Consider the following 23,764-nt stretch of genomic DNA (forward strand, 5'->3'; position numbering starts at 1 on the left):
TAATGCTCTTTATTTTTTAGTCACATCCTTTAATAAATTAAACTCCTTTACTTTTTTTTATATTTTAAATGTTTTTTTGCCTCCACTTTTCACAAACTAATTGGACCAGAAGATGCCTGTACCACAAAACACTATTAACAGCTTCTTGAAACTACTGCTTGGAACTTGTGAAATGTCTGACGTTTTACTCTATTCATGAGTTACAAGGTAGCCTGACAGAGTTTCATAGATTCTTGCAAAGGATGCAAGACTATTGGGTCAGAGACAAAGAACAAAAGCTCTCCAGACACATGCAGAAACTTGGAAGACTCATGAACATTTGCCACCCAACAGCAGCCTTCTTCATGTCATTCAGGCTCTGGTGCCCGCTGAGTCCACCCCTTGAGTGTGTTGCTTGTGAAGGTGGTTGGGTGGTGCTTTGGCATAATCTAAAGCTGTCCACAAGATGTGCTCAATCTAGGGCCTCCTGATAGGTGCAGGCCAAAGCCACCCACCACCTGTGTCCTGCCCAAGGCCACCTAGCATGAGTTAAAAACTGATCTGCAGATTGCTATTCCTTGTGCTGGCCTTGGAGGTGTCCAGGCAAGGCTAAGCTCTCAATCAAGGCCAGCTGCCACTAGTGCTGGACCTGGGACCACTTATGAGGATTTACAGGACATGCTGAGGCCAGATGCTGCTTGTTTGAAAGATTTTAGGAAAGTCTGCATCATGAACCAAGACAGGCCACTTGTATGGAAAAGCCACAGCAAATGGCTTGGGTGGGCCTGCAAGTAGGGAAGGGCAGGGTCTCAGGAAATCACCAGGACTGGGCTAACAGTGTGAGCCAGATTGTTGGAGACTCAGATATGGTACCCACCTGCCGGCTCTGTGGGGGGAGAGGGGACTCAGAAAAGGAACAATGGCCTCTGCCAGCACTTCTCTCTGGGAGAAAGCTGCCTCCAGCTCTAGTCCTAATGCCAGACACTACAGTTCCTCCCCATCCACCCCTGGTGTCTTTCAAGATGCTGCCCCAGCATTGGAACTCAGAGAGATTGAGTCTGTGTAAGTCCGTGCCTGGACCCTCTCAGAGGAACTGCCTGGGGCCAGCAGCCTCGGTGTCACTCAGCCACAATCTTGCTTGTTTTCATAGCCAGGAGTTGTGGGACTTCTCTTTCTGGCGCTGGAAATCTGGGCTGGGGAGCCTGGTGTTGGGCTGGGATCCCTCACTCCTCAGGGAAGACATTTGAAGCTGAGATATCACTCCCATTTTTTAACCACCACACGTGGGTGCGGGACCAGCCCTTCTGTGTCTCCACCCCTCCTACCAGTCTCGATGTGGCTTCTTTGTATCCTTAGTTGTAGGACTTCTGTTCAGCTAGATCAGGCAGTTCTGCACGATGGTTGTTCTGTAGTTTAGTTGTAATTTTGATGTGGTTATGGGAGGATGCGAGAACTGCATTTACCTACGCCACCATCTTGACTGGAAGCCCTGTAATTATCTTTTATGCTAATTTTTCTGTCTCCCAGTGTCTTTCTCTTCTGCATCTGCAGCATCAAATATACTGCCTGACTCCTAGTACATGTTTAATAAACATTAGTTGAGTGAATAAATCTCCATTCCTCGAAAAAAGAAAAATATTACTCAATCCAAAACTCTATGAATTATAACCCTAGTTTTTCCCTCTCCTTTTCCTCACTTGTAACAATCACCGATTCTCACTGATTCTGTCTCTTAAATATCGTAGTAATCCCACCCATCTTCTCCATTTTCACTGCCAATGCATTGGCTCATTATTCCAACAATCTGGCCTACCTGCCTTTTGTCTTGCCCCCTTTACTCTGTCTTTGAAAGGGTAGTGAAAGAAAACATCATCATATCATGTAGAATGGGCACAAGAATAGGTTAACTTGGGGTAACTTACAAGCCCAAGTGTTAATAAGATGAGGGACATGGTCTCATGTTCTGTCATTATCCTACAGTGAGACCAGCACTGGGGCCAGAAATTGGATTTTTCAGTGGGGTTTCTGGAGTTGGTAACTATGGCCAAAAAGACATTGTAAGATGAGAAAGGTCCTGTGTATGAGTCCAAAGTTCATCATGAAAACTGTAGAGTTCTCTGAAATCTCTAGTCATGGACTCCAGGTCAAGCCATGAGAAAAAGATCCCAGGGTTTAAATAGGGGTGGTTTAGAGCCATGTGGCTAGCTCTTATAGTTGCTGTTTGATAGCTCCACTTGCAGTGAGGTATTTAGCCAGAAGCAGCAAGAGGTGTTGGCCACAATGCACATTGCATGAGCACAAGAACCACAGGAGTGTCTCCAACTTGCAGAGGAAGTGTATGGAAAACCCAACATCAGAGTTGTCTGCCCAGTGGGAAAGTACACCAGATGCCATTTAGAATTTGTGTTCATCCGCATTTCTGTGATCCATGCAGTAAAAACTTCCCAGAAACTCACAATGTCCAGTGCAGGTCCAAAAAAGGAATAGGATTATAATTATCTAGCGTGGCGTGACAGCCACACTAGTGTGGCACTCCAACCTGTTGTGAAGAGCATAATTGCCTGACAGCTCCAATTGATGCCCTTCTGGATTTAACACTGCTTGTGCAAAAAGTCCTGTTTCCTGTAGACTACTTCCAGCCAATATTTGAGCACAGTGAGAGTACTAATGTAGATCTGTTCTTGTGAGCAGAACTCCCTTAACAGGTGACTTTGGTTCAAGAACTCCCAATCACCCTAATCAAAACTTACTTGGAATTGCACTGTAGTCCAAAATCCTGCATACTCGATACCTCTTCCTTACTTTTCCTTCATAAATGTCAGATCTGCATCACAGTCTAAAAGTCTCTCTTCACCTTCTCTGGCAGTGGAAAATGTAGTCCATCAGAGCCTTAAATATATGTGTGCAATCTGGGGGAGGTGGACAGAAACCCTATACCTAGAAAGTGTGTCCAAACTATGTAGAGGCGAGGGACCTATGAAGTGTATGTGCCAGTATAAACCAGTCCTTTCTTCTGTGGTAAGGCCAAATTCACCCTGAATTACATGCACCACTTTAATTTCCACCCAGAGTGCAGAGTAGCCAATGCCACTGGTTGTACCATTATTATAACAGATGGCTTAGTATTCCACTGAACTTGCTCACCCATCAGTGAAACAGGCTTCCTTGTATGGCACCTAGTCTCAAAATTGAAACACCCATCGAGCCAGTAGCTCAGGCAAAGCAGGCAACGGGGCCATCTCAGTACCTACTGGGTGGGCAGCTACCTTTTCTTGCAGTTGACTTGACCCCCAATTGGATGTACCATTTCCATTTCACAGTTTTTTGGCTTCTTGCACTTTGTCAATTATTAAGCTATTGTCCCTCAGTTCCACATCATCCTTCTTTCTAGAATCTGCTTTGTGAGGCTGGTCTGGGACTCTTGCACACCACATTTCTCCTTAGCCCTGCCTATTAGGTTCTGCCGATAAGAGGCTCTAAAGCAGAGGTGGGGAATCTTTTTACTGCCAAGGGCCATTTGGATATTTATAAATCATTCATGGGCCAAACAAAATGATCAACTTAAAAATTAGCTATGAAAACAGCTCCCAGACTACTGAATTTCGAGTCCCGCCTGTGGTTGCCTAGGCAGGGCCAGATCCAGTGATTTTGCAGGCCGTATATGGCCCACAGGCCAGACATTCCCCACCCCTGCTGTAGAGGGAGATTGAAAGACCATGGTTCTTCACTCTGGCAGAAATGGTTCAGTAGCAGCAACTGAATCCAATTTGCAGATTCGCTCCCAGCCCTCCTCTCAGAACCAGTGTCCTCAGCAACACCAGTATCAGCCAGTTGTTGGCACCACCTCCTTAGCGATCTAATTTCCAGCGTGAGTTACCAAGGTGCCAGTACCAATTGGAAGTGCCATTTTCCTAGGGCTCTGCGTTTTAATTCTGAGGGTCTCTCCTTTGAGCTTTTAGGTTCTTACCATCCCAGCCTCATCCCTTCATTTAGCCAGGCATCAGGATGGTAGATGCATCCTGCAGACCCCACGTCTGGTAATGTTCCTGTTTTGTATTTTCAGTCCTTTAATATCTATTTAAGCAATCTCTGTATTAAATTCTCAGTTAAAATTACTAGTGTGATTTCTGTTTTCCTAACTGAACCATCAATCTGATACACCAATCTGATGAAATTTGGATTAGGGACAACCTATTGCAGGATGTAAATACTAGATTTCAGAGTTAAACTCTTCCTTCAGTGACACTATCTGTCCCCAATAGGGCCAATAATTGTCATTCAAGAGGGATGTAACATTCACAAGTGGAGAGAGGACTCACACCCAGTATTGGATAGAATCTCAACACCAGAGGTATCATATGTGAGACTGGGATCAGAATGGGTTGAGAGTGGGGAAGGCAGGTATTTTTATTGCTGCCTGTATTGCTTCTGTGGCTTTTTACTGCAGGGCTTCCCAATCAAATTTGGTTATCTGTTGACTCTTAAAAAACATTCTTGGGTGCAGGATGTGCTGCCTCTAACACCCAAGAAGCCAAACAGGTGACAAGGGCTCCTTTTGTGTAGTTAGTGTCTATAAGGCCTGTAGTCTTTCCTTATTAGACTGTGGAATATTTCTTTGGGCTGCTGCTCATATAGCCCCCAAGGTAGGCACTCAAGTGGCCTGGCCCTGGTCTCTATTCTCATTCAAGGCCCTGCCACAAATGGATAACTATGCTTAGAAAGCATGCACTATAGTGAGAACACTTTCCTCTGGGAGAGTTGCTAGCAAAATGTCATCAATATAACAGAATGGGCTTGCCTAACTTATTACTGATATACTGCCTGAGGCAGGACAGTCAAAGTGAACTTCATGCTGTCATGTGAAAATAAAATGCTTTTTTTTTCTTCCTAGAAAAATCTAAAGAAAACAAGAGTAATATAATTTTAAGTTTTCTAGTTGTCATTTAAAAAGAAACATAAAAAGAGATATAACTAATCTTAGTGACATACATAGTTAACCCAGTAGATCCAAAATATTAACATTTTAGCATTTAAATATAAGAAATAATTAGTAAGGTATTTTCGTTGTTTTTCAAATTAAGTCTTCAAAACCTGTTATGTATTGTACTTGCAGCATGTCTCAGTTCAGACCAGCCATGTTTCAAGCACTCAACAGCCACATGTGGCTACTAGCTGGAACTGGACAGTATAGCTCTAAGGCCAACGACTGCCAGTAATGGCTGCAGTTTAGTCACCTGTTGGTATATCAGGTGCTTTGAGTTCCATCATGGCCACTATTGAAAACACAATAATGTTATTAGTGGACTTGGACACTGAAATTACTCATTGGCTAAACAGGGCTGGGAATTGGAAGATAGTGTGACCTACCATTTGCCCATAGTACTGGAATGTGATTTGTATCTTTTCTTTCTTGCATAGTGGTCTGTGGTACTATTTCAAATGCACAGTCCTGGAAGACTTGGAAATATGAGGCTCTGCATTTACCAGGCAGGGTGGCAATGCCCACACCCACCCAGCAGGCAGTGTAATGTGCTAGGCTCACTAAGCCTAGCGTGTCTGTATCAATTATAAAGTTGGGCAAAGGGACCATGAGAACAGTCTCATTAAAGGGGCCAAGGGAATCTGCAGTAATTGAGCCAAGTCTCTTGGCTGTAAGTAAAACTAGTCCCAAATCCTGTTAAGAAAATGAATTTCCTGTGGACTTCACAGGTCCAAGAACAATTCTTCAGGCTCCAGTGTCTGATAGGTCCAGGTCTGCTGAATGCTCCCTGCACCTATGTTCCAGGCCACATGGACTAGGGCAGAAAGTCAGCAATGCACTGGAAGAGGGCAGGGGACTGTGCCCCAGGCCAGTTTTGTTTTTGAAGAAACTCTTGAAGGGCCCTCTGTCGACTAGAAAAGCATACTCCTGGTTGTCGCGGAGGCCTGTGGGGATGGGTAGTGTCTGTCTTGTTTCAGCAACATTAAGATGTGGTTCACTGCTTAGTGTCCTCCTCTGAACCCTTCTCCCAAGGACAGAGGAACCTTTGGAGATTTGCTGGCCATGCAGTGGGGAAAACTAATGGCCTGCATCTCCAATGGGAATGTTCCCCTACCTAGGACCTCCTTGCTTCAGTTCTCCATAGGTGTCAACTTTTCCCCTGTTCTCCCAGAAATCTCCTTGGCATGACAGGTTGTTTATCAGCACACCAGCATCTCTGTTTTTCCCATCTATCTCCATACCTAGCAATCCCTTTGCTCAAGACACAGAGCTCACAGTGTGGTGCCTGAGAGAGCCACAGAAGTTTGAAGTGGTGATCTTCTCCTGCCTTTTAATTTCTGCTGAGACCTGGGAAACCTCACAGGGCCCCTTATAGCATATGCCACTTTTGGGTGGGACTTAAATCAGCCCTAAAGTATTATCCCATTCCTTACTCCCTGGCAGAGTGAAGTTAGGGATGTCCTTATGTAAGATCTCATCAACTTTTCTAGTCATGTGAGCCCTAAGGCAGAAGAAAGTGGGAGAAAATAGCCCTTGGTCCCAAGTGCCATTGTGGCAGATGGCATGGCCATACATACACACTGCAATAACATGTTCACCAGTGATGTCAGCTCTGCTAGGTTTCCTACTACCAGCCCTAGAAGGGATGTCATCCATCCCTGGTATGGATTATTTGATCCCTTTTGCAGTTTCCAAAAGGCCAGAGCTGGAATAAGTGGAGTTTGCCTATTGGTCACCATCTGTGAAGCAGTGGATGAAGGCAAACAACATACCACCATGTAAAAGGAAAAGGTTTTAATGAGGGGGAAATACCAGAAAGAAGTGGCATATGGACACCTATTCGCTCATGCAGACATGCAAAGGCTGGGGCACTGCTGGCTGCACCTTGGGGCTGTACTAAAAAATCTGAGTCTACCTTCCCACAGGGCAACCCTGACAACAGCGTTGCATGCAGAAGATCAAATCAGGACTTAAATACCATCTGTCAGGGGAGCTGTCTGGGAACACAGACTGCTAGCAGCTGTGACCTTGTGGGAAGCTGGATTTAGACTGTGGGGCAGAGGATTTAGGCCCAGTCCCTCCTGTTAGCTGGTAACTAGGCAACTGGACAGAGGATTCGAGTTGTAGGGCAATCCTGTCTGTCCCTCCACACATAAACTGTAAATTTGTTTCTAACCTTTCAAAGGCTTCCTAAAGTCTAACCTCTAACGTGGCATCATCAGCCCTCCTTGACAAGTATCTCTAGCTCACCTCTCTTACTCCCTGCCTCAAATTCTATGTCCAAGCCACACTGAAATCTTGGAAGCTTCCTGAATAGTACTTTTTCATGCCTAGATCAATGCCCCCAGCATTTTTTCTCCTGGCTAACTCTTCCAATCTGTCCTCTCTCATAGGTAAGATTTCACTTCACGTGAAAAGTCCTTTCCTGACTCAATGAAACCCCTGACCTCGGTGTGTGGATAAAAGTATCTGTGGTCCATTTACACAATGGAATACTGCATGGCCATAAAGTAAAAGGAAATCTTACCCTTTGGGACAGCATGGATGAACTTAGAGAGCATTATGCTAAGTGAAATAAGCCAGAGAAAGACAAGTATCACATGATCTTACTCATGTGTGGAATCTAAATAAACAAAATAAACTGATGAACAAAACAGATCCAGAGACATAGAAGCATGGAACAGACTGATGAATCTCAAAGGGAAGGTGGGGGTGGGGGGCTAGTTGAAAGAAGGTAAAGAAATTAGCTAAAAACATATATGCATAGCCCAGGGACACAGACAACAGTGTGGTGATAGCCAGGGGGAAATGGGGGTGGGGTCTAGGTGGACGTGGGTAAATGGGGAGAAAATGAAGATGGAAAAAGACTACTTGGTGTGATAGGTGCATGATGCAGTCTGCAGATGATGTTTTGTTGACTTGTACACTTGAAACGTTTATGGTTTTGTGAACCAATGTCAACCCAATAAATTCAATTAAAAAAACAATGAACTTTCAGAAGGCATGAAATAGGATCTCTGTATTCCTAAAAAGCTTGTGAAGTTCTTGCTATTCAGTAAATGTTTGGTAAATATTTAATGAGAATGAGAGGAATCAGCTGGGTGGTCTGTTAACACTTTCTGTAGCTTTCTCCATATAAAACATGAATACTTTATTTACGTGTACACAACTTTGGAGTTCAGATACCTTAGCAACCATTCATTTCACCCAAGAAGAAATAAAAAACTAGAGGTGAAATTACTTATCCAGTTATCCCAAGGCTCTTCTATGTCCCGGTCAAGTGTTTTGATGCAATTATCTTAGTTTTGATCTCTGGAGATATCTGATAAAGATGTCTTAGTATTTACCAAAAAAAAAACCTTTATACTTGAAATAACACCAGAATATTTTTTCCTCTCTTAGCATAAGCAATCCAAGTTCAGTATGATACTGAATAGACCCTGAATGAAAATAGACCCTAATTCCCAGGATTCCTTGTAACTACCTATCCTTGTGATCAAGTATATGGTGGCAAGAACTTTAAGCAATTGATCTTGAAGGCTCGTTTTTAAGCATTTACCACCTACAACTTGCCAAGACTTTTTAAAATGCCTCTCCTACTAACAATAAAACTCCTTAGCATAAAAAGTAGATTTCCCTGTTTCTTAAAGTTCTAAGAAATAGAAGTAAATTTTATGGAGTCCCAAATAAAAATTTTAAACAGCCTTAAACAAATACACAAAGGAAAAGATGCTCAAGATTTAAATGCTGGTACCCATTAAGCCTTCTAAGCAATCAAGATGAGCATCTGGTAATGGCTATTTCAGAATAACTGGTTATCAGAGGGATCAGAGGGTTATGAGGGAAAGATGTTGTTTACAGTCATGGAACAAACTGGTTCAACAGGGATCAAATCAGAATACTGACTCTAAAAGGGCATCAGGACCTCTAAGATCATGATCAGATGAGAAAAATGCCTGAGTGAGCCCAGTTGAGTCTCAAGCCCGCTGCTCCCAACAGGCTGTCCATGTGTAGCACTGAAAACCACTGTGAAACCAAGAAAACCCAATCAAGTTACTTGAAGGTTGTTTCTACCTACCACTTCTAACAGACTGTGATCAACTCTTTTGGCTCTGGAAAAGCCCAGAACTAGGCAGAATAGGTGTCAAAGAACCAGAAAAGTACCATAACGAAAAACTAGACAAGCAGAAAACAAAGATGACATTTTCTGAAAAGCAAAACAAAAAGCATCAACGTAGAGGAGACTGTCCTGCATCTTAGAATCATTTTAGACTCTAATACCAGTCAGAACTTTTTTTAAACCCTCACCTGAGGATATTTTTTCCATTGTTTTTCAGAGAGAGGGGAGGGGAGGGGAGGGGAGGGGAGGGGAGGGGAGGGGAGGGGAGGGGAGGGGAGGGGAGGGGAGGGGAGGGGAGAACAAAGAGAAAGGGGAGGGAAAGGGAAAGGGAAAGAGAAAGAAACGGGAGGGAAGGATCAAGCCTGCAACTGAGGTATGTGCCCTTGTCCAGAAATGAACCCAGGGCCCTTCCATGTGCAGTCTAACACTCTAACCACTGAGCCATACTGGCTAGGACGTCAGGTAGAACTTTGACACTGTTGGCTCTCCATTTCTACCCTTCTTTTCCAGGCTGTGCCAGAGTTCTTTGAAGTGACCACAATAGCCAATTCAGGCACATTCTACCTCAATCTTGTCATTTATTTTATTACTGAGATATTGACATCAAAGTTGTTTTCATTTTTAGCTACATAGACACATTTAATATTTTCCAAATGGCAGGGTATGTTTACGGTTACACAGACAGAAGTATGTATAGTTTAGTGGCATTCTATGAAATTAATGTGTTGAAATCTCATAACTGGGAATATGAAGAATTATACTTTCAAATAGCAACATTTTTGCATTTTAAAGGGCACATAAAAGATTTGCAATGCATATAAGCTTTGCATGATAAATAACTCCTCCCCCCAATATCGTTAATTTTTTCTCAATATATTTAGAAATTTAAGACCAGGAGCAAACATCTGTCAGACTAATTTTTTGCTTTTTCATAAGTGCAACTTTTTAATAAAAATTTACATCTAGATAAACAATCTTCAGATTTTTGAAACTTTAATAAGATTTTAAAAACATCATAACTTTGAACTGAAAAACATACACATTTAGCACACAAATATTGTAATATGAATCAACTCCAACTCCATTTGAAAACGTGAATCAAATTACAGTTTTAGAAGTTAATAATTCACATTTAAGCAAGTTAGCGCCCTGCTGAATTCAGCCTTTGTAAAAAAGAGACTTAGTGCATATTGTAATGGCACAATGTGCTTCTGTACCATTTTGTTGATTTTTTTTCACCTTATTAAACAAGATCAAGTTCTTGAAAGTTGATAGATAACGGCTAACTTTCTATGACGTGAAATTTCCAATGGTAACAGTTACATTTTATAACAGAAAACTTTCTATAGATTTCTTTTCCTATCTTAAAATTTAAAAGGCAATCATTTGTAAGGATTGCGTCAACATCAATTTAGCAGAGGAAGATCAAACTTTATTGAAACTGCTTGCATACAAAATATATTGCACTATAACCAAACAAATGTCAACATAAAATCCAATCTGTTGTTGCTAATATGTACAGAGAATATTGCCCAAGAGCAGTTACATTACAAGGTCATTCTACCTTGGTTAATTATCTACAGTATTTTAAACCAAACAGGTTACAGATGTTGTGTGCAAGGTACCAATTTCTGTTTTCAAATAATATACATTCCCAGAATAAATAACTAGAAATCAACATTAATGTTTTGGCAATACTTCTTTTAAAAGACTTTTTAATATTCTTGAAATCATGTGCAGTTTGTTGCCATTTTTTATATGTTTATTTGTATGCAAGGAAAAGTAACTGTAAAATGAAAATTCAAAGAAACAAACTCACAAAATACATCAGAGGCAGAACTTCTGTTTGTACGGCTCTGTACAGATTCAGTGGTACCCCGACTAGGAGTTATTTTTTAAGAAAAATATAACATCTTAGAGTGAAGGTCCTTCACATAATTTTCCTCACTAAATTTCACCCATTAAAAAAAAAAAAGACTCAAAAACAAAACCAAACCCAAAACGTCAAAAAACAAAAGAAAGAAAAACTAAAGAAAAACAGTTATTTGTTAACCAATCTTAGTCTGCTTTCCAATTCTGCTTATACATTAGATCTAATACTTCAAAGTTTACAAAACATTTAACCTGCTTCCAATATTTCTTAGACAAAGTACCTGTACTTCACAGGGTTATTATGCACATATGGAAATGACCCTCCTATCTCCCCCAAATAAACCTGAAATTAAAATATGAAAAACTTCACAAAAACAAGGGGAAGACAAAATAAAAAAGATTCTAAGTTAAAACTGGTCATCAGGCCAAAGAGCAGGCATATCCTACTAACTTTCAACCAAAAAGATTTTAGCCTCTCTCAAATGAAAAGATAGTTATTTCTTCTCCGGTCTATACAGAAAAAATTACACATCCCTCTCAATAACACTATTTGTCAAACTTCAGTGCAACAAAACATAAACAAAAACAAGTCTTATTCTTTATACTGCCTAACCTGATGTTTATGCAAGGAACAAAATGTGGAAAGCATGCATTCTTCTATAAAGTACTAATGTTTGACAGGGTTTGCAACATCTTTAATATTTAGTGTTCCAACTTATCGTCCCTGAACTCTGCATCCAAATATAATATCCCTACCTGCCAAGATATAAAAAAGGCACAGATCATACAACTTTTTTTTGCTAATGAAATGACAAACGTCACATCACACACATCTCAGGGTCCACTAAAATACTGGAAAAGTGGACCAAAACATAAATTGACACAGGACATGAAATGACATAGTATTTCATTGACTTCTATATGAGATTGAAAACAGAAGTCTAATATGATTACCATAAGTGCTATTTATTCAGAAAAACTGAAATGTACCAGTAAGTTATCACCCTATGTAGGAAAATGATCCAAATTAACAAAGAATATCACTTCTTAGTACTTTAAAAAATAAACCAAACTAAAATCCTGTCCTGAAGTGCTAAGTATACTTAAAAGCAGTGCTTCAAAATTTCAAGATTATCTTTTTGTGCAAATCTGAAAATTGTAGGTTATGGCCAATACCAGAAAAATAAAACTCTTAAACAGAATTTGTGTTCATTTCATGCCCTGTGCCATCTTGCCTACCATTTGTCTTTGGCCTAACAAAGTTTTCTAATATGGAATAAGAATTATGGAAATGATAATGGAAATATAACTTCAGAATTTTGCAGTTTAGGGTACTCCATTGACAAGTGGTTGCTGACCATCCATGCTGTCTGGCTTTTCCTTCTTCTGGTTTCGATCTTTACCCGTGCGCAGCCGATTACCTTCACTGGAGGTATTCTGTAATGTTTTAGTGTGGACACTCCTTTCATTATTGCAGTCAACTCTGATCTAAAACAAGTTATAGTTGTTATATACACAGACCATATCCTATTGTAATCTGTAACTGGCCTGACAAGAAATTTAAGCCTGAAGTGTAAATTCCACATGTTAAAAAGGGAAATGGGGGATGAGAATAGAAAAAGTGCAAGAAATTAGGTCAGGTAGGATCTTTATTTGGGTTATGATTTTAAGACACTCTTCTTCTTTAACTGGAACACACTGGTCATCTCACTGCATCCAAAGTTAGATAAAAACTCACAATCCTACCGTGTCTTCTTCTAAGCAGAATAAAACAGTGAGAAACAAATAATTAAAATGAATGACTTATTGATTACAAAATATACATGGCTATAATATTAGAGTTCAAAAGAATGTGTTATTCTTCAACGATTATGAAACGCAGGAGAAAGAGACAAATTGATGTCTTCCTATTCTGACTTTACCAGGATAATAACTAATTCTCTTATTAACTAGCCTTCGTACAGGAATACAAACACTGGTTTCTAGCAGCTTGTATTTCACTAAGGCAAGCCAGATGATCATATAACTTGAACTCTGAAGAATAAAAATTTGAAGACACCAATATGTAGAGGGTCTGAAACCCCAGGAAGAGCGTAAAGATGAATGCAATTACAAAAATAATATTCTAAGATTTATACAAAATTTTAAGTACCAACACTGAACACTGCTAACAAAATTCTAGATGCTGTACAAAGGGAAGATAATATTTACAAATGAGTCTAAAATAATAACAAATACTGATCTGCTTCAAGTGCAAATGCTACATATATCCCAAAATTGTTCACTGTAATTTCAAAGTGTGTTTAAGTGTTGTCTCTGAGTGTGTGTTTTAAATGTTTTGTTGTCAAAGGTTCAGTGCTTTATTTTATTTTTGCGTACACGGAGGGACCTGGAGAATATTATGCTAAGCGAAATAAGTAACTTGGTGCTCTGATCTAGATTTATTCTCATACTTACATAGAAAACACAGCCTTTCTTTTGATAAGCCATTTTAATTACAAATATGCATCCTTTTAACCAATGTGATCAGAAAGCCTAGTTCATCAAATATGTCCATTTGAGAAAGGAATTACAAAACTGGTACATTAAATGCTTTACATCTTTGTAAAACACATGTACGTACATTCTGTCATAAAGGTTCTGCTTTTAAAAAGTTCTTTCTTACTTATCTTGGGTGTTGGTCCCAAACCAATCCAGTCAAGAAGGAACTCTAACTAGTTGGGTTAAGAATTAAGACTCAAAGAAGTAGAAGAGAACATGGGTTCTTGGAATCAGACACCAGGGTTCGAATATCTCTGCACCATATGCTAACTATGTGACCTTGGGCAAAGGACTGAATCTTTCTAAATTTCGGTTTACTCACCTATAAAACAGAACAAATCAACTTACCTTAGGTAGCTGTTGTAAGATTAAGTTAGATAAAACACCCACGAAACACTTTAACAAAGGTATCTGGACATGCTTCGTGGTAATTAAAATTATTTAACAATGGGTACAGCACAGGTGATGACCAACTGATATGGGAGTTTCAGAATAGAGGCTGCCTGTAAACAAGCAGCTGACTGATTCGGCAGGTTTTAGCTGAGTATCATTAGCTCTGCCTATCATGATTATTACCTTTGAAATAGATGCCTTCCTTTCCTTACTTTCCACTTAAAGGGGACACCCTACTCCTGCTACTCAGGGGAAGATGGACCCACAGGGCTTACTCAGGTCTCACTCTCTCAGTACATTCTGGGATGTTCTTTCCTTGGGGGAATCGGAGGGACCACCAATGTGGTATTGAAGTCATAATGTGGCAAAGTGTTCACAAATACTTTGCATATCCTCTAGAGAAATCCTTATATGCTTGCACAAGTTTAAGACTGTCACAACTATAATGCTGAAAGGAAATTATTTCAGATATCAAATTTACAATCTTTGAATATGTTTACAAATAAAGTAAAATAACTCATTAAATTTCAAACTACCCTAATTCAAACAATTTAGGTGAAAAGAGGCACATGGGTTTACCTGGAGGGATCCATCTGCTGTTCTTCCTTTAGCCTCTCTCGGATTACGTGGACGATTATCTGTTCTGGCGTGATCGTCGTTTCCTATAGGGACATTTTAAAAGGTTCAACAATTACTCATTCTAACATGCTTATTGGAAGCTCTTTACTCCCATATCTTCAATTTACTTAGACCAACCAAAAAATCTTATAGTCAGCAACCTAGTGATTACAGTTACATAATGGTTAATAATGTAGCATTCTACCAAAGAACAAAATATTTTGAAGGCATTACAATTGTGCAACTGTCACAGGTCAATCTAAGCTAATGATCAGATGTTATGTTTAGAATCTCCAAAGAAGGTGAACAAATTATCAGTGTTTATTTGCATATTCTACATGAACCTTAAGGAAGGCTAATATTCTGTTAATTACTGTAGGAAAGGAGAAATAGGATCTTGGTAATACGGCATTAAATCACCAAGATTTTTCATAGAACTTCAGGAAGTTGTTACAATTCACATTTTTTAAAAAAAATAATGTCTTTATTGATTTCAGAGAGAGGAAGGGAGAGGGTGAGAGAGAGAGATAGAAACATCAATGATGAGAGAGTCGTCATTAATCGGTTGTCCCCCACACGCCCCCAACTGGGGACCGGGCCTGCAACCTGGGCGTGTGCCCCAACTGGGAACCGAACCACGATGTCCTGGATCCTAGGTCAACACCCAACCACTGAGCAACGCCCACCGGGCGCACCTTTATTTCTTAATGAAAACCTCTCTACCTTTGAAGCCGCCTCCACGTCCTCTTCCTCCCTGTCCTCTTCCTCCACCGCCACGTCGTCGTCCGTCTCCTCTGCGCAGAAAGTTCTCCCTCTCTTCCTCTGTTGGAGCTAATGACCAATCACTGAGTTCGTCTCTGTGGTCAGATTCTGTTTCAGAAGCATTTGATGCTTCAGAATTAGTTCCTATCGAGAGTTAAAAGTTATATACCATTGTCCGACTTTAAAAAAAAGTTAGGTTAACAGAAGCTTCCAGAGACGTTTCAGGGGTAATCCAATACTCTTCCTCCCAAGTTGAGCCCACCAAAGGGTATTATCACCTTCCATTTTGTAAAACAAATTATCTTAAATTCAAAATGAAGGGTTTTACAATTTTTGAGGTAATTTTGGAAAACATTTTTGGTTCTCATTTTAAAAAAAGGGTATTTTATTAGCCATCTAAGTTCAAACCTGAGTATGCCACATCATTAAACAGCTGTGCTCCTTTAACCATCTGCGCTCTCTGGAGGAAAAGTTGTCTACAACAGTTAAATGCAATACCTTGAGAAACAAAACCTCTACAGGGTTCCTTTTAATAAGGTTTGGCTAAGGAACAGAGGGGAATGCAGGACTCATTTACCTCTGAGAAGGTAGCAAAGGCAGCCACCAGGGCAACTGTCTCAGGGAAGATTCTCTTGTGGGAGCAGGGATTGGACCCAGCTAAATGGAGATAAGCTTGCCTGATGCTTGGTCCGCAACCTTCCCTCCCATTCCCACTAGAATAATTTATTATTAATAGAAGATTTATTATAATAAACTCATTATGCCTGAGGGGTGGTTTAATGACTTAAGGGATGGGAATAGAAGAAAAGAGCTCCATAGTGAGATGGGACTTCAACATAAAAAATAATGGACTTTTGAAAGACAGGTTAAGGGTTAGGATCAAGGTTGGCCATAGGAGTAGGTATGTCTCTCCCCCACTCCAGAATATCAACTCTACTACCTCTCTCTCTTCCTTTGTTGGAGCTAATGACCAATTATAGCTTCACCATTATAGCTTCATTCCTGTGGATCTTGAAGGCTTTCCATCTTAAAGAGTTCCTTTTTGAAATGCAAATATTTGTGAGATGGATTATACCTTATACCATCATCAAGTTACATAGTAGTTACACAGTTGAGCAAGAAAGACAGTAGGCACTGGCAGGTGGGGACAACGTTAGGAAAGGTACTGGGAGAGAAGAAAGAAGCACTGACAGAAGAGCTGGGAAGGCAAAGAGAAACTTCGCCAACTTCTTGACTGTGCCTAGGGCTGACTCTGGCCATATAAAATCATCTTATGAGCCACAGGATGTAGACCCCTGATTTACACAGTCCATCCAGCAAGTATGACCAGCACATGCCTGACAAAAAATGAGCCACAGTACACAAATGTAAAAAGTTTTGGCTATACAGTAATAAAATCAGCAAAGGCCTTAAGAAAGTCATCAACACACAAGGGCTTAAGCAGATTTATCCCCAGAGTGTGGACAGAACTCACACCTGCCCTGTGAACTCTATGTGTTATTACCAGGTTTTTACTCTATGTCTCTTGCAACACAATTTGACCCACTGTGAATCGGAAACCATGTAGTGAGAAATTGTTATAATGGGGTTCTAATGAATATTAGAGGTTAGCAGCTATTAAGTGTAGGAACAGATAAAGTTACTGAGTAAAATGCTTAGTTTGTACCTGAAGTATATCCAGGACCGCGTCTGCCGTGCCCCCTATTTCTGTAAGGTCTACTACCTCGACCCATTCCTTGACCATCATCAGTCACATAGCTTTTTTCCTTATCTGTACGATTTGGTGGTGGTCTAGAACTAGCTCCAATCTGTCGCAATTGCTCATCAATTTGTAATCTCTCCAAACGCAACTGGTCTACTTCCTATTTAAAATATACAAGATAACAGTAAAAATAATTTGACATTTTACTTAATAATACCTTTCTCCTTTTCATCAGATAAAAAGTATACTGGAAATATTTCAATTTCAGTTCTTAATTTATAGTAAACACTGTTACACAGAATTATCAGGAAACTGAATGATCTCCTTAAAAAAGAAAATGACTATAAACAATAGATTACTGATGTCCAGAATTAGAGATATAACAAAATATTCAGCATTAATAGAATTTAAAGTTGTTTGATTTGGCACTATTATCCAATGCAATCTGCTAAGGCACAGATATGCTAGTTGTGGGACTTCTTAATGACAGGATATTGAATAAAACAACTCTAAAATGTATGAATACAGAAAATAGACATTTAAGGTGTAACCAGCTAACCCTAAAAATCACACATTGTAAATAATCTGAATCAAAATAGATATGCCAGTTAATATTTTAATTTACAAAGCACTGAGTTTGGGCCATCTTGTTTGCAAAGAACATATACTACAATAGGTCTTTGGATGTGATTATACAATTAAGGAACAATTATTTTCAATAAACTGAAAATGCTCGTATTCCTTATATAGGGCAGAAAACTACTTAATAGCTGACCAAAAAAATTAGGTCTTACATCATGCCTTGCAAACCTCTTAAAGACTATAACTCTGCTAGACCAAGCATAACAAACAGTATAAATTTAGTTGATCAAAATATACACCCGGGGTCCACAGATCCTTACACACAGTGCTTCCAATATGTTGGGTTCTGTCAAATCCATATATAGTCTCAATTATAACCCTCATCCTTCCAATCTACCCATAAACATCTCATTTATGGGCTATAGGGAGCTAGATCCCTATAAATATAGTAGTACTGGGTGTTTCAGTCAAACAGAAGCCATCAAAGAGACTGTCTACATAAACAGTCACTGGAGAAGCCCCTGAAAATCTAAGCTCCTAAAATCTTGGTTGTGACAGTTTCTAGAAAAAAAAGGGCAGGTAAGGATTTGGGTGAGTTTGATCTGAGCTCTGAACTAGAATTTGTTTTACAAAGGACTTGATCAAAGAATAGACTATAGCTAAGTGAGTGGCTTACTCCAAAAGTAGAGTTATAGCTCATGGAATGAGTATATCCTGCAAAACAGAATGGTAGTCCATGTTATCTCACTGGGGCAAAGTGGTCACCTTTTGGTGAAAGCCAGGCCCAATCAAGTGAAGATCTGGTGATGGAAAGAATGGCAATAGGACAGCTGCCAATAACTGAAAAAGATATTTGATTGTGAAGAATAAATCAAAAGACTTAAGAAGATTAATGAAAAGAGTAAGGGATGGATACAGTGCAACACTAACTCTCCAGGTCCTCATAATTATCATAAGCTAAGAACACAAAGAAAAACACATACCACACATTACACATAAACGTGATTTAAAACAGAAACAAATAAGCAAATGAATGGGGAATCCTACCCATGCAAGCCTTGCTGGATAAAACTTTGCCACTTTTAATTATTAACTAACCACCATAAAAATGAATTAAATGGCTAACTATTGATGGTTTTCTTCCTTATTTGCATACAAGTAGAAATTGTTTACTTTTATTTCTCTAAAAAATTGGCAACAAATTCTTAAGATAGCATTATAAATAAAATAGGAAGTTGGACTACTTTTAAAATATTACTTATTACCAGTTACATTATCATTTTGATACATATGGATAGAAAGAAGAAATTATAAAAGTGACATGGATAAGACTCCATTTCATTGACTTATAGAACATTTTGGCCAAAAGAAATTTTAAAAAGCATTTAGTCTAGAGAAGTGACTTGCCTAAAGTCACACGGCTAGTCCATGGCAGGAGAGAATCTAGAAGCAAACTGCTGGACTGCCAATTCAGTGATCTTTCCATTTATACCCTGTAGCCCCCTGGTTCCTGCTTTCTAGTTTGCAATCTAGAGGAGGCATAAATGCTACAAACACTATCTAAAACAAGCATTAAAGAAGACACAAATCATTTCTATTTTGTATAACAGAGTATAGAGAAAAATGAAGGGTATACATTTAAAAAGACTTCATGAAACACTGGGATTTCCTTAATAAATGACATAAAAGAGACAACAAAGGCAAGTGGAAAACTCACAAAGGCTAGAAAGGATAAACTTAATGAAAAAGCTATGTACAGGATTTACCTAAATTGAGTGCAAGGGTTTAAAAGAAGAACAATGGGAAATAGGGGAATTTATTGAGAACTGGGATACTGGTCCTTAAATTCATGATGATGAAAATTGACTTGTGTTTTCAAAAAGAATATAATAAGCAAAACAAAGTGAGTATTTTCTCTATTACTTTCTACAGGTCATTCATTGTAATGTACAGAATGAATCTTAACTACTGAAAGGTTTACTATGGAGTTTTTATATTTCAGTGCAAAAAAATTTTGAAATTAAAGTTCTTCCTGTTCTCACCTTTAAATAGTTCAGGTGATAATCCAAAAGAACAGTGGCGTTAGCGATGCTGTCCTTTGTTCCCACAAAAACAAATGGTACCATACCCTGGAAAAGAAATGGCAACAATGATCCCCCAAAATTAATAATGGATTAATCTGAAAAATACAAATAATCACTAAATCCCTGTACAGGGTCTGACAAACAGTAAGTACACAAATGTTTGTTGAAAATATAAATCAGTGCGTGAAAACAAAAGTAGCATGTTTTACACATCTGTGAATGAGGACAGATCAATACAGCAGCCCCTTCAATGCATCGGGTCATTATTACGTTTTAAACACTACAATGAAATGTTGGCAAAGTCACAAGTTATGTAATCAAAATTATACAGGCTTTAACATGAGCTGCATAAACAAAATACTCTAATTCATCTAGAATTTTTTATCAAAATAAAATTATTTTTAAAAATAATTAAAAATTAGATACTAGGGTACCAAATTAAAAATTAAATCAATTTTGCTAACCAAGTCAATAGAGTACAAACAAAACAAACAAAATTAGGATACATTAAAATGCACTAATTATTCTGTGAGGGGAAAAAAAATCTGGCATATCCATGAGTATAAAATTTAACATTTCAATACATTTCAATAATGTGCCTGAAAATTATAAAAGGCTAAACCATAAGGAAAGTTTCACCTTCTCTCTACGGTACTACTTTAATATAAGGATAGATTTTTAAAAGTATTATACTAAAAAATTTATACTTCCAGCCCATCAGTACAAATGAGATAAAACACTATTTCTTGTCGCAGTTTAAAGGGAAGCCTAGGCTAGTTGTACAAACAGCTGGCAATTATGACATTCAAAGTTGAGAACAGTTCAATATTTCGTTGAAGAAATACACATGGTTACTGATATTCACAAGCAACTAAAAAAAGCATACAATGGCTCTGATGTGGATATAATATTATAATTTTCTAGGCGAAGTTTCTAGGTGTTAGAAGCTGTCTCTTTAGAAAGTATTACTCTTTTAAAAAGAGCATTCATTTGATAGGTGTGGCTACTCCTGGGCTGCTTTTATTTGCTTTCATTCAGTACACAGCATCTTAAACAGATGTGGGGCTGGAACAGGTTTTTTTTCTTTTTCCTTCCACATGAACATGGCTGTTAATGGGGAACAAAACTGAACAATTAGGAAATACAGCTTGCAGACTGACCTTTATCTGGTAGAAAAGGCACTGCTTCCTAGTAGCAATGACCACCTGAAGAATCAGGTGCGATTGAAAACCCATGGACTTCATAATGGATTTTTTTGCATCAAATAATATATGAACTATGGAAGTTATCAAGCCCATGGATCAGGTCTTCTTCTCAAAAACATCCTTGACTGTTGAGTTTTTTCCGTAACTGACTCTGTTACAAAGCAGTTTACCATACTATTTTCCAAAATGTCATATGATGAAATGCTATGCCCTTCCCTATGGATCATATGCAACCAAAAAAAGCTTTGAAACTCTATGTCACTGATTTACTTTGATTGATTTTGGGACAAATAATTTTAAAACATTTTCTCTTTCAGCATGTCCAAACTGTTAGTGTACCCAAGTGCCACTGTAATTTAAGCATATCACTAGTGGACCAGAATAGTAAATTTAAAAAGTTATATTAAAAAGGTGAGAGTAGAATGGTGGCCTTCTATACTAACATCAAGAAAAAGTGATTCCCTATTCTGGGATGAGAACTGAGCTGCCCAACAGAGAGGAATATCCAATCCACTTGAGGTTTTATTTCTCTTTATAAAATGGCATTTTTCTTTGAATCTCCTGTGAGTCACAACATTTTCCCCATAAACAGTTTTCACGAGCCATGTAGGGATTCCTGCACTCAGGAACTCACATGTGGCTGAGGGATCGACAAGTAAATGTCTAAATACTAAGTGTTACGATATGGGCAACACATTCACTGGAGCATGGAAGGGAGAAAGGCCATGCAGCCAGTCAGGGGAAGGGGCCCTGTGGCAAGTACACACAGAAAGCTGCATAAGGAGAAAGGTCAAAGCAAGGTGGCTGGAGGAAAAGTGCTCTAGGCGGAGAAAACATAGCATCCAACTAGAGACAACAGATAGTATAACTGTTCAGAGACCTCTAAGGACTATAGTATGGCTCAAGCCTCTCTAGAGTATAGGGGGGAGGAGTTGTAACAGACGATACTGGACAGGTTACCATGAAAGAAAGGCCTTACAAGCAACAGGAAGAAATCTGAGCATTCTCCCCAGGGCAATGAATCCACATACCCACAAACACTCCTCCACCAGCCTCCAACCCTGGTGATCATTTGTAGTCTCTCGTAACAAGGAGGATAAACATTAAAATATAAAATTAAAATGTATTTTTCAAGGAATGTTTTCCTACCTGCCAAGCCTTGAGTTCAGGTTTCTGGGATTCCCCTGCTACAATTGATGAAACCACTAACACCTAAAGCAGTATAAGGAATGCAAGTGATGTCATTAACTATAACAAATGATACACAGAAGCCTGAACGCAGGACTTTCACTGTAGGACTTCTAAACTCATTTCTAAACAGTTAGGTTAGTTCAAATATTGAAAATCAGTTTCTAATATATGACTTTAAGTAGTAACTAATGCCTCTAGCAGACGGTACATTTTGAGCTATTACAACCTGCAAAATTTCAAGAGATAAAACATGAAAAAATTAAAGTCCACCCTCAAAAGAAAAATGTGACCATTAATTACAACCCCATTTTTATATTTACAACATAAGATTTGTCACTGTGAATAAACTGAAAAGTAGGTATCACTTTGGTTTGTAATATCTCATAAGCTAGCAATCAGATTTGAAAAAAATATAACATGAGTAGCCTATAAGCCTAACCAGAGAAAATACCCAAAACACCAACTGTAACATCTGGGTCGAAGAAATTACTTTCAGTGTAATTCAAAGTGACAAATATTTCTTACCCTCTGGACTTTTGTACTGTTAGGTTGAGAAAAATGAGCGCTGTTTTCCTTTATGTCTATATGTTTTTTTTCTTCCGAGGGAGTAGCTCCGACCCTTGAGTTACTGGAAGGTAGGGAATTTGGTGGCATAATTTCCTTGGTAAAACACACAATACACAAAAGAGAGAAAAAGAACCATTTTTTAAGACTTTATTTAGTTCCGTTATTGTATGAATGATCATATTTTAAGAATATAAGTTACTATAAACAGTTTGGTAAACAAAATAGAATGCAAAAATCATGCAGCAAAAACCCCAAAAGATTTAATTTCAGCAAAAGAACCTTTCACAAAAGAAGGCTAGACAATAGGTGAAAATTATGTCAATTTGGGTGGATTTTATTTTAAACACAGTACCACTGTACAGAAGAGCATGCCATCACCTCTCCCTCCCAATACAAATACTTGTACATACACACAAACTACAAAAGCCAAAGGATAAAAGCCAGGAAACCTAAGCAGTGTCCTGACTGTGAGTCAATCAGTAACAAGTGATATTTGAAAAGTGCTTTGCACATTTTTTACAATTACAACAATCCATTTTACAGATCAAGAAGTAGGATTTAAAGGGGTTAAAGTGACTAAACCAAAGTCATGGCATTACAGAATTGACAGAGGCCATGTCTACAACTATGCCATTAACTGGCATTCCTGATAATCAGAATTTGTACATTATGTGCGTATCACAGAGGCCTCTAAATTAATGTTAAATAGAACAATAAAAACTTTTACTTTTCTTAGCCAAACCAGAAACATATGCATTAGAACATACCTCTTCCTGTGGAACATTTTTTTCATTTTCGGCCTCAATTCTCACCCTCACAACTCCTGACTTGTCCACAATCTCCTGAATCAGTTTTCCATTTTTTCCTATTACTTTGCCTAAGTTAAGAAATGAATAATTCATGTTTGGTTTTAAGAACATACCTAAACCCCACTGTAAACCATCACATTATTTTATATAAAATTATAAGACCAAAACAGAGACTCTTCAAATGAAAAGATAGGGTTAAAGTGGCTTTCCATTTTACTAGGTCATCATTGTTTAAACTCCACTGGTTAGGTATCAGAGTTGATTAATGCTTGTGGACTGATTGGATAATTTTGAATTTTTAAGGCAGTTCAAAGGCAGGCTCTTATTTTGCACAAGAGGGTAGAGTTTAAAGTTTCAA

At 38.7% G+C, this 23,764-nt stretch overlaps 1 protein-coding gene across 18 annotated transcripts in view; it reads right to left on the minus strand.

Moving 5' to 3' along the window:
- Positions 1-9,649: 9,649 nt before the first annotated feature.
- Positions 9,650-23,764, minus strand: part of FMR1 (fragile X messenger ribonucleoprotein 1) — a 37,026-nt gene continuing 22,911 nt past the window's right edge. The window contains exons 10-17 of one of the 18 annotated variants that reach the window (XM_081126558.1): positions 23,365-23,474; positions 22,556-22,690; positions 21,989-22,051; positions 19,593-19,679; positions 16,933-17,128; positions 15,228-15,410; positions 14,466-14,548; positions 9,650-12,440 (exon numbers count right to left, since the gene is read on the minus strand). In XM_081126558.1, the coding sequence (XP_080982684.1) occupies positions 12,279-12,440; positions 14,466-14,548; positions 15,228-15,410; positions 16,933-17,128; positions 19,593-19,679; positions 21,989-22,051; positions 22,556-22,690; positions 23,365-23,474 (1,019 nt within the window). In that variant the 3' untranslated portion in view covers positions 9,650-12,278. Of the gene's footprint in view, positions 12,441-12,585; positions 12,710-14,465; positions 14,549-15,227; positions 15,411-16,932; positions 17,129-19,592; positions 19,680-21,988; positions 22,052-22,555; positions 22,691-23,364; positions 23,475-23,764 lie in introns of those variants that run through there. The other 17 variants (XM_081126575.1, XM_081126572.1, XM_081126568.1 and 14 more) reach the window with 17 other exon arrangements.

This window comes from Miniopterus schreibersii, assembly GCF_964146895.1.
Source record: "Miniopterus schreibersii genome assembly, chromosome: X".
NCBI classification, from domain to species: Eukaryota; Metazoa; Chordata; class Mammalia; order Chiroptera; family Miniopteridae; genus Miniopterus; species Miniopterus schreibersii.